Source organism: Rhinatrema bivittatum, chromosome 3 (genome assembly GCF_901001135.1).
Source record: "Rhinatrema bivittatum chromosome 3, aRhiBiv1.1, whole genome shotgun sequence".
Classification (NCBI taxonomy): Eukaryota; Metazoa; Chordata; class Amphibia; order Gymnophiona; family Rhinatrematidae; genus Rhinatrema; species Rhinatrema bivittatum.
In genome coordinates this window covers 282,947,127-282,964,351 of record NC_042617.1, presented here as the reverse complement: position 1 = coordinate 282,964,351, position 17,225 = coordinate 282,947,127, and the positions used below count along the sequence as shown (strand labels likewise).

At 46.3% G+C, this 17,225-nt stretch overlaps 1 protein-coding gene across 5 annotated transcripts in view; it reads left to right on the top strand.

The window, feature by feature from the left end:
* NEMP1 (nuclear envelope integral membrane protein 1) overlaps window positions 1–17,225 on the top strand; it is a 140,032-nt gene that overhangs the window by 103,500 nt on the left and 19,307 nt on the right. For 3 of the 5 annotated variants that reach the window (XM_029594870.1, XM_029594875.1, XM_029594871.1), the window contains exon 8: window positions 12,054–12,224. The exons of the other annotated variants lie outside the window; for them this stretch is intronic. In XM_029594870.1, the coding sequence (XP_029450730.1) occupies window positions 12,054–12,224 (171 nt within the window). The remainder of the gene's footprint in view (window positions 1–12,053; window positions 12,225–17,225) is intronic. 5 annotated transcript variants of the gene reach the window in all.

Here is a 17,225-nt window from a genome sequence, read left to right as displayed (position 1 = left end):
TGAGGTGGCCTACTTTGAGTGGTGTGCCCTAGGGACTTTTGGTCAGCCAGAAGGATATCTGAGTTGCAACCAATTTTTTGCAGTGATTCTTATTTGATCATATCCAAGGATATGCTTCCTTTCTCCCATCACTAGTTATGGCCTTCCTTGATTCAGGCTGTCCTTTTTGCTTTTGTTTAGTAAACATTGTTTTGGCAGGATTCATTTGCTTCTCAGATTGGATAAAAGGAGAGATATTGATTTATCTCAAACTTTATGGTGTTTGGCTTATCTTTCCTCTTGTGCAGTGGGGGTAGGAAAGGTGAGGCCGCTACTAAGACTTCGATACCATGTTGGTTATGGAAATCATTACAGAGTATATGTGGTTAACGGAAGCCCTTTTCCAACTTAAGTTGCAGTGCAGCCCTTTGGAGCTTGCAATAGCTTCAGGACAGAGTTGCGGTTGATTTAATCTTGCTCTTCCTTACATTCCTTTTCAAAGCATTGGTGCTTGAATGAGTGCCAGAGAGGAGGCCTCATTTGCTTCCATGGGTTGGCAGGTGGTTCTTGGTAGAGTCCCATCCAGTTCTGGAATAGCTTGGGTACATTTCATTTATCTGGACTGGTCTGTCTGGATAAAAAGGAAGGAGAAATTAGTTCTTACCTGATAATTTCCTTTTCTTGCATCTAGTTCAACCAGTCTGGGACACTACCTGTACTTGCCAGTCTGCAAAGAAACCTGTATGTCTGCATGATTTCACTACAACAGCGTTGTTCACAATCTTGCATAAGTTTGCTGATACTGCATGTTTCTGCTATAACTGGCATTATGCATAAGCTTGCATTTGCTTCTCTTATATCGTGGTATGAAGGTTGGTAGAGCCCTGTATGAAAACAAATTGCTGCGCTCTGCTCCCCCCCTCCCAAAGACAAAAACAGGCAGAGAAAATAAAAGCAATTCCTACCGAAGAATGAGCAGGAAAAACTTCTAGGAGAATGTAATATTTACTTGCATATACCACTTTCACCACTAAGAGACCTAAGGTGGTTTACAAAAGGAATATCAGTACAGTAATCAAATATTTAAAAATACATCAGCAAAAAAAAAATTACAAAATACTATCTTTATTCCAAACATGCATCCATTTCTCTGCTAGAGGATAGACCACTACTGCAACAAAATATGCTGTAACCTGCCACTAGACAAATGTGATATTAGATCCACCCTCCACCTTTTTGGGGCAACCAAAAAGGTGGAGGGTCTTGATCGAATGACTTATGAGGAGAGATTGAAGAATCTAAATATGTACACCCTGGAGGAAAGGAGGAGCAGATGTGATATACAGACTTTCAGATACTTTATTTTATTTATTTTATTTATTTATAACTTTTATATACCGGCATTCGTAAAAAAAAACATCATGTCGGTTTACAGACAACTGAGAAAGGAAATTACAATGATAGATGGAGGAAGGATAGGAAGTTAAAAGGTGACAACTTTACTGTAGAGCCAACGGGCGCCACAGTTATTAAATGAGATTACATGTGGTTAACCAGGTTGGACATAAATTAATTATATACAAGAGGCGACAGAGTGGGGGGTAGCGCGGGGTGGGGGATGAAGCGCATAGGGGAGGCGGGGTGGGGTAGGAACTGTACAAGGGGGCAGGTGGTGGCGATGGGAAGGAGAGGTGGTGACTGAATATCAGGAAGCCATAAAATGGATGGGGTGGTGAGGGAGGGAGGGTGTGTAGGGGGGCGGGGGGACACTGTACTAGGGAGAGGGAAATAATGAGTGTTGAGGAGAAGTCAAATGCTAGGGTTGAGAGGCGTTGGGATAGGCCTGTTTAAATAACCAGGTCTTGATTCCTTTTTTGAATTGATTAAGTGAAGGTTCTAGTCGGAGCTCAGTGGGGAGGGAGTTCCAAAGGGTGGGGCCGGCGATGGAGAAGGCTCTCGCTCTGGTGTTTGTGAGGTGAGCAATTTTGAGTGAAGGGGTGTGGAGGGTGCCCGCAAGGGAGTTTCTGGTAGGACGGTTGGCCTGGTGGAAGTGTGGCATATCTTCGATCCAGGGGGAGTTATTTTTATATAGCGTGTTATGTATGATAGTAAGTGTTTTGTATTGAGAGCGATAGGTGATTGGTAGCCAGTGGAGGTTTTGTAATATGGGAGTAATATGATCAGTCTTTCTTGAGTTTGTAAGGATGCGAGCCATGGCATTTTGTAAGATTTGGAGGGGTTTGATTGTGGAAGCTGGAAGGCCTATTAGCAGTGAGTTGCAATAGTCAAGTTTTGATAGTATAGTGGTTTGCATAACTGTACGGAAGTCATGTGCGTGGAGGAGAGGCTTAAGTTTTTTGAGGGTTTGGAGTTTATAGAAGCCCCCTTTTAGGAGTGATTTGATGTGGGATTTGAAGCTAAGTTGTGTATCTAAGAGAACTCCTAGATCTCTGACAGTGGACGGAGGTGTGAGATTTTGTGAAGTGTTCTGTTGCAGTTGGTGAATGGATAAGCTGGGTTGATTAGTAATAATTAGGATTTCAGTTTTTGAAGTATTGAGTGCAAGGTGTAGGTTGGAAAGGAGTGCGTTGATAGATGTGAGGCATGTCTCCCAGAAGTGCAGGGTTTCGTTGAGGGAGTTTTGGATGGGGATAAGTATTTGTACGTCGTCAGCGTACAAGAAGAATTTTAGTCCCAGTTTGGATAATAAGTGGCAAAGAGGGAGAAGGTAGATGTTAAAGAGGGTGGAGGAAAGGGAGGAGCCCTGGGGTACGCCTTGTGAAAGAGGAATGTGTGTGGATTCGGATTTATCAAGTTTGACTAAGTACTTTCTGTGGTCAAGGTAGGAGGAGAACCATGATAGGGCTGTGTTAGAGATGCCTATCTCTGCTAAGCGTGATATTAAGATTTTGTGGTTCACCGTATCAAAAGCTGCTGAGATATCGAAGAGGGCTAGAATGTATGATTGGCCGTGGTCCATGCCTTTTAGGATGGTGTCTGTTATTGCAAGTAGGAGCTTTTCCGTGCTTCGGTTTTTGCGAAAGCCGTACTGGGCGGGGTGGAGGATATTGTTATCTTCTAGGAAGTCGGTAAGTTGTGTGTTGACCACTTTCTCCAGAATTTTAGAAATAAAAGGTAGGTTGGAGATGGGCCTGTAGTTTGCTGGATCATTTTGGTCGAGGGTGGGCTTTTTTAGTAGGGGCTTTACGATGGCGAGTTTAAGCGGGTCGGGAACCGTCCCGAAGGTAAGGGAGCAGTTTAATGATCCAAAGATAACGACAAACCTTTTCCGTTGGGAAAAAAAATCAGCAGAGCCAGAGGTCACGATTTAAAACTCCAGGAAGGAAGACTCAGAACCAATGTCAGAAAGTATTTCTTCATGGAGAAGGTGGTGGATGCCTGGAATGCCCTTCTGGAGGAAGTGGTGAAGACCAGAACTGTGAAGGACTTCAAAGGGGCATGGGATAAACACTGTGGATCCATAAAGTCTAGAGGATGTGAATGAAGAGTGGGTAGCTTGCGGGAATGACGGCTACTACTTGGAGATAATACCCTTATTCAATAAACATACACACGGTTAATGAGACTCCAACGTTGCTCTCAGCTTCAATGCAAGAGGTAATGTGGAAAAAAGGATTTGCATTCACAAAAAAGCAGGGAGTAGCTTGCTTGTTACGGCAGTTACTACCCCAAACCAAATAAGCCTGATACTTCGCTTTCAATTGCATATCCAGCATAGCTCTCTGCTTCATTGGCAGGGGGAATGAAGAAAAGTGGATCTATATACAGACAACAACCAACAAGGACTGAATTATAGTCTGAGTAAGCAAATAAGCATGGTTGTAGCTTGCTTATTGTGCGGCGGTTACTACCCCTAACTAATTAGGCTAGATATTTCACTTTGCAGTTCCAACCCTGCTCTCTACATTAATGGCAGGGGGTGGAAGGGAAATAGAACCAAAAGGTTACTAAGGGCTGAGAGAAAAACAAAAGTGCAAAAGCTTGCTGGGCAGACTGGATGGGCCATTTGGTCGTCTTCTGCCATCATTTCTATATTTGTGTTTTCTATATATAGATGCAATATGAACCTGGGACTTCTAATTATTATTCTCTTTATTTAACCTGTAATTTTTACACACATTCCTTTTATTTTGAACATTTTGTTTTAGCAACACATATATAAATTAATGTTAGTCAAGTTTCCTAAATCAATCTTTCTCATATTTGAACCCCTGTTCCCAGCAGTCTCTCTCAATTCCCCTCTTCCCCATAGAGATGGCAAGCCTAGTGGGGAGGATAAGCATTGAAACTTGAGACTTCTGGGGAGAGGAAGGAGCATAGAGGGATGTCTCTCATCGCCTGTACCCTCCTATCCCACTATCAGCCCCATTTTCTACCTGTCTCGCACTTATACCCCAGAACATCACCCCCACCACAGCAACTTCGCACCCCAGAGCCTTATCCCCAACAATCTCACTCGTTCCCAGACCCCATCCCCAGCTGCCTCACACACACCTTCAGCTCCACTCCAACAGCCCACCACTCACCATCAAAACTCCCACCCCTTACCCCATTGTCAGCAGCCTCCTGCTCCCTGGCAAAGAGCTACAACAGCAGAGCAGGAGCAGCGGCTACAGTATATTTAAATAAGCAACCTAGCACTGTCTTACCTTTTTTGTCTCTCTGCATCACTCTCGCCATTACCAAAACGAATCCACACAGTTCTTGCTCAGGCCCCTCTGCTGTGAGCTTTATCACAATAACTCTGCAGTAAGCATGCCATCTGCTGTAGATCTTCTCCTGACTCTGCTGACCCTGGCCTAGATGGCTTCTCATGAGCCTCCCACACCCATCTCTGTGTAGACTCCTCTTGATCTTCAATCCAGACTGATTCTTCCTGCTGCCTAGGATTTCTTCTTCTGTTCCACTGGATGCCGTTACTACTTTTACCTTAAGCCTGCTGCTACACCACTGTGCTACAGGAGAGAAGGCACTGGTTGGGAAGGGGATGCAGTAATGCTACGCCAGCATCGCGGGTTCACCATACTGGCACCACAGGTCCTTCCCTCCCATCAATCTTGGTACGCTGTACGATCGCATGGGTCACCCACCCCAAAAGCCAGCTATGAAGGATGGAATCTGAGTTATTTCTTGTGCGCAGATGAGCACTTACAGGACCGTGTATAATATTCTAGTTTTTTAGTTAAAAAAAAAAAAAATAGATGAATGTGGAACCTTTAGTAAATAAGCCTCCTAACTTAGCTTATTTGCAAAAGGTTTTCTCCTATTTTGTATTTGAGAAATTTGCTTATTAATTAGGACCCTTAGCATGTTACAGATAATACTGGCAGCCTGAAGTAAGCACAGATACATATAAGGGGTGATGTCAGCAAATCTGTTGATCTGTCTCCATCTGCTGGTCAGTGAGCATAACTCATTCATCTGGACTCAAGGAAAGGAAATTATCTGGTAAGACCTAATTTCTCCTGGTCCAACCAGGATGGTAGTCCTCACAGATGAGTGACATCATCAGATGGAGTCCGGCATAGAAAACTTTTGTCAAAGTTTCTAGAAGCTTTGACTAGCACACTGAGCATACCCAGCATGCCACTATCTGCGCATCCATGCGAGGTGTCGTTCCCCCCCCCCCCCCCCCCCCCAGTTTCTCTTTTTCTGGAGTGCAGTTACCTTGCAGTTTTTGGAGCTGCTCTTCTCTTTTTGCCTTTGTTCGCTTTAAATTTACAATTTTTCTTTGGTCCGTTGACGAGTCCCCCTCCACAGTCGGTTTATCTTCCTCAGCGTGGTACATAAACATTTTTCTTCCTTCCTCGCAGTCTGTTCCCGGCATCCCACTTCTCGGTGGCCCCGGTCATCGACCTCTCACCGGCTCTTTCATGGCATCTCCAGCTCTTTCATGGCATCTGGCTTTCACTGGTGCTCCCAGTGCCCACGGACCATGTCTGTTACAGATCCACATGAGGTTTGCATCCTCTGCCTGGGGGCATCACACGACATCCGAGGATGTCGGCTGTGTGATCAGATGACCCCCCAAGGGCCATTGTACTCACCTCGACAAAATGGAGAAACTTTGATTTCAAAAAATCTGCTCCATCCATGCCCGTGTTGGAGTCGACACCCAGGGGTCAAGGGGAAATGCTTGATAGGCATCCCTTCGCCACACGTGTGATGACGTTGACTACAAACCAAGGGGCCGTGACTATTCCCCCCCCCCCCCCCCCCCCCCCCAACGATCTCACTGGTTTCCAGGACATCGGGATCCTCTGCCGCCTCAGCGCTGGGGAAAGATTGGGCCGAGCACCGTGGGAGATCCCCACAAACATAGACACTGATCGTTATCTGCACACAGCTCTGGTTCTGGTGCGGTATTGACAGCTGTCGCACCACCACTGAAGCAACCCCGTGGTACGGAGGCCCCATCCTCCGATAAACCCAGGAATCCTAGGCATTCCTCACAGATATCTATGCCGGGTACCGTGCCCCCTCAGAGAACCGAGTAGGCACCGGTGACGTTTCATTCCTTTACCTCAGTCCTGTTCTCACCAGACTTCCAAGAGGAGTTGGACCGCAGGGTGCAGAGTGCAGTGCTCAGAGTTCTACAGAGCATTGAGCCACCTCTGTCATTGGCCCCAATACCAGGGACCCTTGGTCACCGATGCCTCCCCGAGGAGGAAGATACATTTGGGTGCTGCAGTCCTGAAGCCTCTGTTCCCTTAGCCTTTGCCCGTATCCTCCAGCCACCCACAGCCCCTGGCACCCCCATTACCAGTGGGACCGTTGATGCCCTCAGAGCCCAGGGCTAGGGATTCACGCAGGCCTCATCTATGTAGGTCCCGCAATGACCTCCGTGAGGAAGAAGGCCCTTATGACCTGTGTGTGTGTGTGCGGTGATTCTTTAGAGTCCTCTTCTGATGTTCTGATGAACCCCTGTCAGAGCCTTCACAACCAGAAGAAAGGCATCTGACCCCTCTGGAGGACCTCTTTTGCAGGTTTTCAGGGCTATGGCCGAAGCTATCCTGTCCCAGCTTCTCATGGAGGAGGATGTGTGACACACAATGTTGGCGGTCCTCCAGTTTGTCGATGCTCCAAAGGAGATGATAGCTGTTCCCATCCACAACATCTTTAAGGATCTTCTCCTTCAGATGTGGGAACACCCAATATCCATCTCCCCAGTGAATAGAAAGGCGGATGCCACCTACTTAGTACAGCAGGCCTTAGGTTTTGAGAGGCATAATCTCCCTCACCAGTCTGTAGTTGTGGAGTCCGTTCTCAAAAAGGCCAAATGCTCCCGCACCCATGCCTGTACCCCTCCTGGGCAGAAACATAGGGAACTGGATGATCTGGGTAGGAAAGTTTTTCAGGGTGCTGTGCTTATCGCCTGTTTCATATCATAAACTTTTCAAAACACAACTGAAAACATGGCTTTTCAAACAAGCCTTCAAGAAAGAGAATGACACAGGCAATTAAAGAAGGTTAAGCGGCATAGAGCACTCAGCGCTTAATTTCCTACTGGAATTAGGCCACCATATTTTAACTGTTAGCAACCATCAGGATGAATTGCCACTAAACTCATTTTCCCCATGTGAATTTCTTTAAATGTAAACTCCTTTTCATATACCATGTTATTCATAATCTTATTTGTTACCGAATATGAATGGCACCACCTATGTAAATTATGACCCACATTTTTCTTTGATGCAGGTGCCTGATTGTAAACCGTTATGGTAAATAACTTAATGACGGTATAAATAAACTCTTAAATAAACCAGTTGTAAATGACTCAGTGCAACCGAAACCTATGGAAAGAGATCTAGGAGCTGGCAGAACATCTGCCACAACAGCAACAAGTCATTCTCTGCTGTTATGCAGCAGGGTATGGAAGCCGGGAAACAAGAGGTGAGATCCACCTATGATGTTGGAGACAGCAGCCCGAGTGGCCGCTGTGGGTATCGGCGCCCATAGAATGGCCTGACTCAGAGCTTCCGACTTTTGTCCAGAGGTGCAGGAGAAGCTAGTTGACCTACCATATACAGGTGAAAATCTTTTTGGGGATAAGGTCAGAGATACGGTAGCTCAGCTGAAGGATTAACACAAAACCTTTCAACTCTCTGCTAGTTTTTCAGAACCTCCATCCTCTTCTAGGAAATTTTCCAGACCCAGCTCCAGGAAGTCCTTTTATAGGCAGAGGAAATGTTACCCCCATGCTTCTCGGACTCACACACCCTGTACTAGTTCCAGGAGCTGCTCCTGCAACAGCAGGCTCCAGCTACTGGTTTTTGACTGGAGGCAAGGGAACATGACCCAGCAAGACGTACACCTGATGCAGGATCCCCCAGTGGGAGGCAGACAACTTTACTTCGCCCACCACTGGGTGATCATTACCTCGGACCACTGGGTCCTTACCATAGTTCACCAGGGGTATAGTCTCAATTTCAGAAGTATCCCAGGGGGACTCTTCCCCCATGTCCATCGTGAGGTTCGTCCACCCAGCAGGTCATACTTTGAAGAGAGCTATCTGCCCTTCTCGTGGCAGGACCGGTAGAAGCCTGTTCCTTGTCCCCAGCAAGGCTGAAGATTCATTTTGAGGTATTTCCTCATACCAAAGAGGCCTGGGGGCTTATGCCCCATTCTCAATCTCAGGGAGTTGACCAAGTTTCTCGCAAGAGAAAAGTTCAAAATAGTTTCTCTGGGCACTCTGATTTCCTTCCTCAAGAGGTGTCTGGCTCTGCTCCCTCGATCTCAGATACATATGCCCACATTGCCATCTTTCCCGAGTGCAAAAACTACCTTCGCTTTGTGCTGAAGGCTCAGTACCAGTACAGGTTGCTGCCCTTTGGCTTGGCCTCAGCCCCTCGCATCTTCAAGTGCCTGCAGTTATGGCAGCGCACCTCAGGCGTCGTGCAGTGCACGCCTTCCCCTACTTGGACGACTGGCTGGTTGAGTGATTCCCGAACAGGGGCACTGGATGCTCTGGCCCTGACAATGCGGACTCTGCAATCTTTGGGTTTTGTCATCAACTACCCAAAATCTCACCTCTGCCCGGCTCCCCAGTTGGTCACAGTGGACACAGTTCGGTGGAAGGCATTCTTGCTCCACAATCATACCCTGGCCCTTTCTTGGCACCGCAGCAGTCAGAATGTGAGCGCACACCTGCTGTTTTGCTTGCTGGCCACATGGCATCTTCGGTCCATGTTATCCCAATAGCCCACCTTTGCAAGTGTAGCGCACGATGGATGTTGCGGTCGCAATGGCAGTAGGCATCCCAGGACCTAGTCTCGCATGTCTCTGTCACACAACCTCTGAAGATCTTTCTGTCCTGGTGGGTGAATATCTCCAATTTAGAACCGGGGATTCCCTTCCAGGCTGCCCTGCCTCAGGTAGTGCTTACCACCGATGCCTGTCCTCAGGGCTGGGGAGCCCATGAGGACGGGCATCCACACGCAAGGTCACTGGAGCTTTGGGCAATTTGTTATGCTTTCTGGGCTTTCAGAGACTGGTTGTCCAACAAGACAGTCCCAAGTCGCAATGTTGGTATATCAACAGGTAAGGAGGAACCGGGGTCGTTCCTCCTCTGTCAAGAGGCGGTACAGTTCTGGTCATTGGCTTTATCGCAGGAGATTTTGCTGCGAGCGACGTATCTTCCCGGAACTCTGAACATGCTGGCAGACCATCTAAGCCGCTCATTCCGGAAGCATTAATGATCCCTGGATCAGAAAGTGGCAGCCCAGATTTTCCACTGGTACGGAATCCCAGTGTGGACCACTTCACCACCCCGCACAATTGCAAGGTGAGCAATTTTTGCTCCCGGTTTGCGTGAGATGGATGTCCACCCTCCGCCTTCACTGGGGAAAGAGTCTCCTGTATGCGTATCCTCCTCTTCCCTCCTCTTGAAGACTCTCCTGAAGCTTCAACAGGACCGAGAGATCATGATCCTTGTGGCACCCTACTGGTCCAGGCAGGTCTGCTTCCCTCACCTTCAGGATCCTTCGATCAAGGATCCCATTAGACTGGGGGACCGTGCCTGATCTGATAACTCAGAACCAGGGCAACCTGTGCCATCCAAACCTCTGGGCGCTGACCTAGATGGCTTGCATTTTGAGCACCTGGTCCTTCAGTCCCTGGACCTCTCAGAACACTTCTCCCAGATGCTGGTGGCTTCTAGAAAGCCTTCCATCAAGGAAGTCTTACAGGTTGAAATGGAAGAGGTTCTCCGCCTGGTGTGCAGGGCATAGCTTAGATCCATGCACCTGCCCCCTCTCCAGGCTCTTGGACTGTTTGTGGCACCTTTCAGAATATGGGCTTAAAACCACATCAGTCAGAGTTCATCTAAGTGCGGTTAGCGTGTACCATCGAGGTGTCGCTGGCACACCCATATCAGTGCAGCCTATAGTAGGTCTCTTTATGAGGGGTCTGCTTCAACTAAATCCCCCTTTTCGGCCCCCTGCTGTGTCCTGGGACCTCAACATTGTCCCGACACGACTCATGAGTCCTCCCTTTGAGCCCTTGTGCTCCTGTGACACGAAGTTCCTCACCTGGAAAGTTATATTCCTGGTGGCGATCACTTCTGTTTGTAGAGTTAGTGAGCTTCAGGCCTTGGTCGCATACCCGCCATATACAAAATTCTTTCATGATCATGTGGTCCTGCGTATGCACTCCAATTTCCTGCCTAAGGTTGTGACTGATTTTCACATCAATCAATCCATTGTTTTGCGCACGTTCTTTCTGAGGCCTCATTCCTATCCAGGTGAACGCGCTCTCCTTACGTTGATTGCAAGAGCTTTCTATTTGGAACACACAGCGAGTTACAGGCTATCCACTCAGCTCTGTTTCTTTTGACAGACTGGAGGCTGCAGTGGGCAAACAGACCTTATCTAACTGGCTGGCAGACTGCATCGCCTTCTGCTATGCACAAGTGGGCCTTCAGCCCAGAGGCCGAATCAAAGCTCACTCTGAGGGCAATGGCGATGTCTGTAACCCACCTGTGAGCGGTTCCAGTCGCCAACATTTGCCGGAAAGAGCTGTGGTGTTCCCTGTACACATTCGCTGCCCACTACTGCTTGGGCAATGATGGTCGGCAAGACTGTGCCTTCGGCCAATCTGTCCTACAGAATCTCTTCCAGGTTTAAACTCAACTCTTCCTTCCTAGGGCCCCTGATTGGAGCCAGGTTGTCCCACTACTGACCAATGGCACCACAGTTGTTCAGTAACTGTTGCTTTTGATTGTTGCCAGGGTCAACCTGGAGCTTGGTATTCACCCATCTGTGAGGATTACCATCCTGCTTGTCTTAAGAAAAAGTGCAGTTGCTTACCTGTAACAGGTGTTCTCCTAGGACCACAAGATGTTGGTCCTCAGGAATCCCGCCCATCATCCCACGGAGTTGGGTTCTTCTGTGTATTTTATTTTTTCACTTGTATTTTTCTGTTACGAGACTGAAGGGGGACCCCGCGTGGACATGTGGATAGTGACATGCTGGACATGCTCAGTGTGCTAATCAAAGCTTCTGAAAACTTTGACCAAAGGTTTCCGTGTTGGGGCTTCATCTGATGATATAACCCATCTGTGAGGACTAACATCCTGCTGTCCTAGGATAACACCTGTTACAGGTAAGCAACTGCGCTTTCTTCTTAACCTATATCTATATTTTAGTTGCTGGTTCCCTTAACAGAATAGTGGCAGAATTATCCAAGCTTGAGGGTTTGCTGTACGCAGTATGAAACAGTTAAAAACAGGAGTTTGGGATGAATGTATGCACGTGCTATTCAACCACTCAGGAGTGGGGTTTATCCATGCAGGGTCAGTGGATTAGTTGGAAAATGCTCCAATGCAAGCAAAAATCTTTTAAAATTAAAAAAAAAAAAAATTATGCTAAATTTGTGGCCAAAGTCTTCATGTCCATTTTCTTAAAGCTGCTTTTGCTAGTATTTGGCCTTTGTGTTTGGGGGAGGAGAGGGCCAGAAGGGTCAAAGTGTGCACAGTTCAGGGGGATTAAAACCTTGTCTGTGGACTGAGAGTTGTGAGCTGCCTTGATCAGTATATTTACTTTGGGAATTTGCAGAACCCTTAAAGCAAGGGCTAAACTTAGCCCTCCTCAGCTCCTTAGCGAGGAAGAGTACCGGAAGCAGGGGGAGGTGGAGACCAGGAAGGCCCTGGAGGCGCTCCGGCAGTACTGCAGTAGCCCTGAGTTCTCAGCATGGAAAGTGGTATCCCGTATTCAGACCCCCAAGAGGTAAGGATTCGCACAGTCTTGCAGGGATCAGTGTGTAGATGGAATGCTCCAGAACTGAGGAAACAATTGCCCTCATGAAGGCCCAGTTGTTTGTGACAAGATGTAGAAGATTCCCATGAATAAACAAACTAATCAGCTGCTGTTGGGATGATACACTAGCTCACAACACCCTGGGGCAAGAGCATATTAACCTACCAAAAATAAAATTGGTTGCAATAATACCGACGACGACTATGGTTGAGTAGAAATGATTACCTTTATTAAGCTAAGAAATGATGAAATGTGCAAGATTTTGGGACTACTGTTGATCCGTGACTGCCTGAGGAAGGCAGCCAAAAGTTTGCATTTTGTTACTCCTCCAACAATCGTGGGTACTGTCTCTTGGGAAGTATGATAGACCAGCAGCTGCAAAAATTCTTTGGCTATCTTTTTCTATCTAGGGGTCTTTTCTTGCAGTCCTTTCCAGTCATCTGTCTTTTGATAGAAGGATTGCAATAGCAACTCTGGCAACATTAGTGAGTGGAGAGAGAAATAAAGGTTAGGGGTGGGGGGGTTTAATATAGAGTATAAGAGGGCAGCTTAGTCTCTTGCAGTAGTATAGTTAGTTTGGTAACAGCACTGCCTCGAGCCGATTGGAGCAGTGTCTGCACTTTTACTGCTGGTGTGCTTCCTTCTCTCCTCCTGTAACCACAATTTTAGATGGGAAGATAGAACCCCTATGGGCCCCAATCATGTTATTTTTACCCTCCGTAAGGATCTGCAGAATTCAGGGAAGGGCTGTGCTCTATTGTTTCACTGCAGTTGATTTTTTTTTTTTTTTTTTTTTTTTTTTAACTATTTATGGTGCCCAGGATTGTGCCTAGCCAGGAAGGGGATCTTGGGGAATGTAGTGCTCCCCTTCTGATATCCATGCCTTGCTTCATTGGGTGGTGGGGGGTGGCCCTGGGTTGCATACTTGCTGGGTCAGACTTTAGGATGAGTCCCCAGAATCCATATTTAATTTTTAAAAACACAGGCGCTCCAGAATGCAGCACAAGGTGTCCCCAGCCTTTGTTTCTTGGTTGAATCTGGGAGTGGGTCACACCAGGCTGAGGGACCACCTGGATCACACCCCTGTTTAAGGCTGAACCATTCCAGGTGTTTCTGTCAAAGTACTTCTCATGGACCCTTTTCGGAGATGGAATGGTAGAAAAAAAAAAAGCAAACGCCAGCAGCAAGGAAAAATCTGTACTCGCTGCAGATGTTTGCAAATGGTGGTTCTTGCTTACTGTGTAAGAATGGGCTCCTGGAGTGGACATGGCACAAACTCCTGATCTAGAAGCTGGAGGCATAGGCAAGACTTTTGCAGTCACTAGGTCATCCCTCCTGAATTAAGATGTGGTTGAATAGCTAAACGCCATTGCCCAGCAAGATCCCTTTTCAAAAGTCCTTCAGACTGCAACCAGATAAACATCCCAAGAGAAAGTAGTTGATTCAGTAGCTTCTCCCATATTTCTGAAGCAGCAAATGCTGGGAGTCTCTATCAATTTTGTTGTTTCCCTCTGGATTCTTCCAAAGCCTCAGATGAAGAGCACCAGTATTTGGTCAGTGAGATAGCTTGCTTGTTTCTGGAGCCCTTTAAGAAGGTGGCCATGGCTTTTAGCAGGTGCTGGAACAGGAGACAGACAACCGCCTAGAGCCTCTGCTGAGTACAGAGCCCAAAGGGCCTAAGCAAATTCAGGCTTTCTTTATCCTTCTACACCAGTCTAGATGTGTTATGGGTAATTTTATTTATTTTGAGAATTTATATGCCGCCAATCCAGCGCTCTCGGCAGCTCACAATAAAAACATACATAAAAGCAAAACAAACTCAACACAGAATAAATCAGCTCTAGACAGACCTTCAGTAATGCTTCATAAACATTCCATTCCTTGAATGCCATTTTGAATAGATAAGTCTTTAACAGTGTTTTTAAAGTTCTGGTGCATTCAAGCATGCAAAGATCCTATCACCCCCTACTAGCAGATGAAGACAAGAGGGATACACCTTCAGTAACATCACTGGTATTACCAAGGTGCAGCTCCAGCAAAAAACAAAACAGTATTCTCTCTCCAACAGATGGCAGCCTTTTCTGCTTTGACAGCAAACTGCAACGGTGCTTCCCAATTGTCAGGCCGATACAGTACAGTGCGCTGCGACGGAGCGCACTGTTAACTTGTCCTTGGACACGCGTTTTCCCTTACCCTTATTCAGTAAGGGGCGGAAAACGTGCGTCCAACCCGCTGAACCTAATAGCAGCCAAGCCGCACATTTTACTTTCAGAAATTAGCGCCTACCCAAAGATAGGCACTAATTTCTTCCGGCACCGGGAAAGTGCACAGAAAAGCAGTTTTTACTGCTTTTCTGTGCACCCTCCGACTTAATACCATGGTGATATTAAGTCGGAGGTCCCGAAGAGTAAAAAAAAGTTTAAAAAAAAAAAAATTGGAAGTCGGCCTGCAGCTGTCCGGTCGAAAACCGGACGCTCAATTTTGCCGGCGTCCGGTTTCTGAGCCCGTGGCTGTCAGCGGGCTCGAGAACCGACGCTGGCAAAATTGAGCGTCTGCTGTCAAACCCGCTGACAGCCGCCGCTCCTGTCAAAAAGGGGGCGCTAGGGATGCGCTAGTGTCCCTGGTGCCTCCTTTTGCCCGTTTTTACCGCCGGGCCTCATTTAAATACTGAATCGCGCGTACCGGCAAGTGGCCGTTCGCCCGCTCTCCCGCGGACTTTACTGAATCGGCCTGTAAGTGAGCCCTGTGTAAAAGGCTTCCAGCCCCACGGGGGGGGGGGGGGGTTGCTAGAGCTTATAGGGCAGAAGCTTGTCTTTGGTTCAGGAGGAGCTTCTGTTGGAAGTTGGCTCCCCTTCCTCTGGTTTATTAAAGCTTCAAAAAAAAACAAAAAAACAAACTGGAGGAAGGTAAGTCTCCAGTGGAAATGGAGGGGTGATATTTGAGTAAAAAATTACGTAATCCCCAATCTATGGATTTAAATGCTATGGCAGATACTAGTGCAACAAACAGAGTGCCAGCAGTGCCCACAATATATGAAAGACGCTTACAATTTGTCAGAATTGACCAGTCATAATAGGCTTCATCGTGGGAGCAGTTCGCTTTATGACTCAGCCTTACTTATAATCATCGGTCAAGTGAACATATTATTTTTTTTATTTTTAAATATTGCTCAGTGAATATAACATCTCAAAAATCACTGCTGCTTTATTGAATAGCTCTGAAGCCTTGGTTCTTAACACGCCCGACATGGGTCCATGTTTCGAACGTAGCTGTTCCTTTTTCAAGGGCTTAATCACAGCATTGTATTTGTAGTCTTTAAAGTCTTGAACATGGCGTTTCCCTGTTCTTTTTCCTGTGGCCACATGGAAACGCTGTGATTAAGCCCTTTTTTTTATTTATTTATTTATTTATTTATTTATTTATTTAGCATTTGTTTATATACCGAGGTACAGCTGACAATGCCTTCACTCCGGTTTACATTACAACGAACCAGTTACATTTGAATTCATAACATTAAAACAGATTGAAACAGAACATAAACTTAATAAAAGTTAATAAGTACATTGAACATTAGATAAGAATGTATGCAACGCTTGATGTTGACGGTTGAAGCCGTTAATGAGAAGGAAGGTTTCTGCAAGTCGGGGCGAGTGTCAGAAGGATTGCTGGAATAAAAAGGAGCGAGAGGTGGATATGAAAAGGATTTATGCTCTGTTATCAATGGGTGCACAGTCATTGTAAGACTGTGAGAGTAGCCATTCTTTAAGTTCTTTTTTAAAAGATTTAAAATTTTCTTGTGAATTGAGGTGTAGAGGTAATGAGTTCCATAATTTTGGACCGACTATAGAGATGGCTCTATTTCTGGTGGAGGAAAGTTTGGCTTGTGGTAATGAAGGGACATCCAGTTGAATTTTATATGTGGATCTTGTTGTACGTGATGATTTATGCAGATGTATAATATTGTCCAGGGCAGTGAAGTCTGCTTTGTGAATTGTCTTGTGATGACTTTGTACTCTATTCTTTTTTTAACAGGTAGCCAATGTAAGTTGTGGAGAACTGGGGATATATGGTCGGATTTTCTTTTACCAGTCAGGACTCTGGCAGCTGCATTTTGGAGTAACTGCAGTGGTCTTAAGGTTGCATTGGGAAGGCCAATTAGAAGGGAGTTGCAGTAGTCTATACTGGAGAAGATGAGGGTTTGAAGAACGGTTCTGAAATCCCGGGGGTGAAGCAGCGGTTTTAGGTGTTTGAGTATTTGAATTTTGAAGAAGCCTTCTCTTGTTTTTGTTGCGATGTGTTTATAAGCCCTTGAAAAAGAACAGCTAAGGTCGAAACATGGACCCATGTCGGGCGTGTTAAGAACCAAGGCTTCAGAGCTATTCAGTAAAGCAGCAGTGATTTTTGAGATGTTATATTCACTGAGCAATATTTAAAAATAAAAAAAAACATATGTTCACTTGACTGATGATTATAAGTAAGGCTGAATCATAAAGCGAACTGCTCCCACGATGAAGCCCATTATGACTGGTCAATTTTGACAAATTGTAAGCGTCTTTCATATATTATGGGCACTGTTGGCACTCTGGTTATATTTGAGCCAGAGTAGGAGTGGGCCCACCAGCCATCGGTCTCCTCATCTTTGGGCCTGCAGTATTTCTGCACAGCTTCTGACTACGCCCTGTCAGTGTTGGAGTTTTTGTAGGCTGGCACTTCTGCTGCAGTGCTGGTTCCTTCTATCCTGTTTGTCAGCAGCAGTGATTCTTTAAAGGAGCCTGTGAAGTACAGCAGCACAAGTTTGTCAGAACTTGGGGTCAGGCCTTTGTATCCAGGCATGGGAGTTGAATCCAGCATTGGAGTCTTTATTTTCTTCTCAGACAGCCATTTTGGCAGGAATGCCCACCATTTTGTATGTATCCTGCCGGTCATTCCTGCCAGTTTTTCCTACCAAGCTGAAGCTGTGTCCCCTCAGCT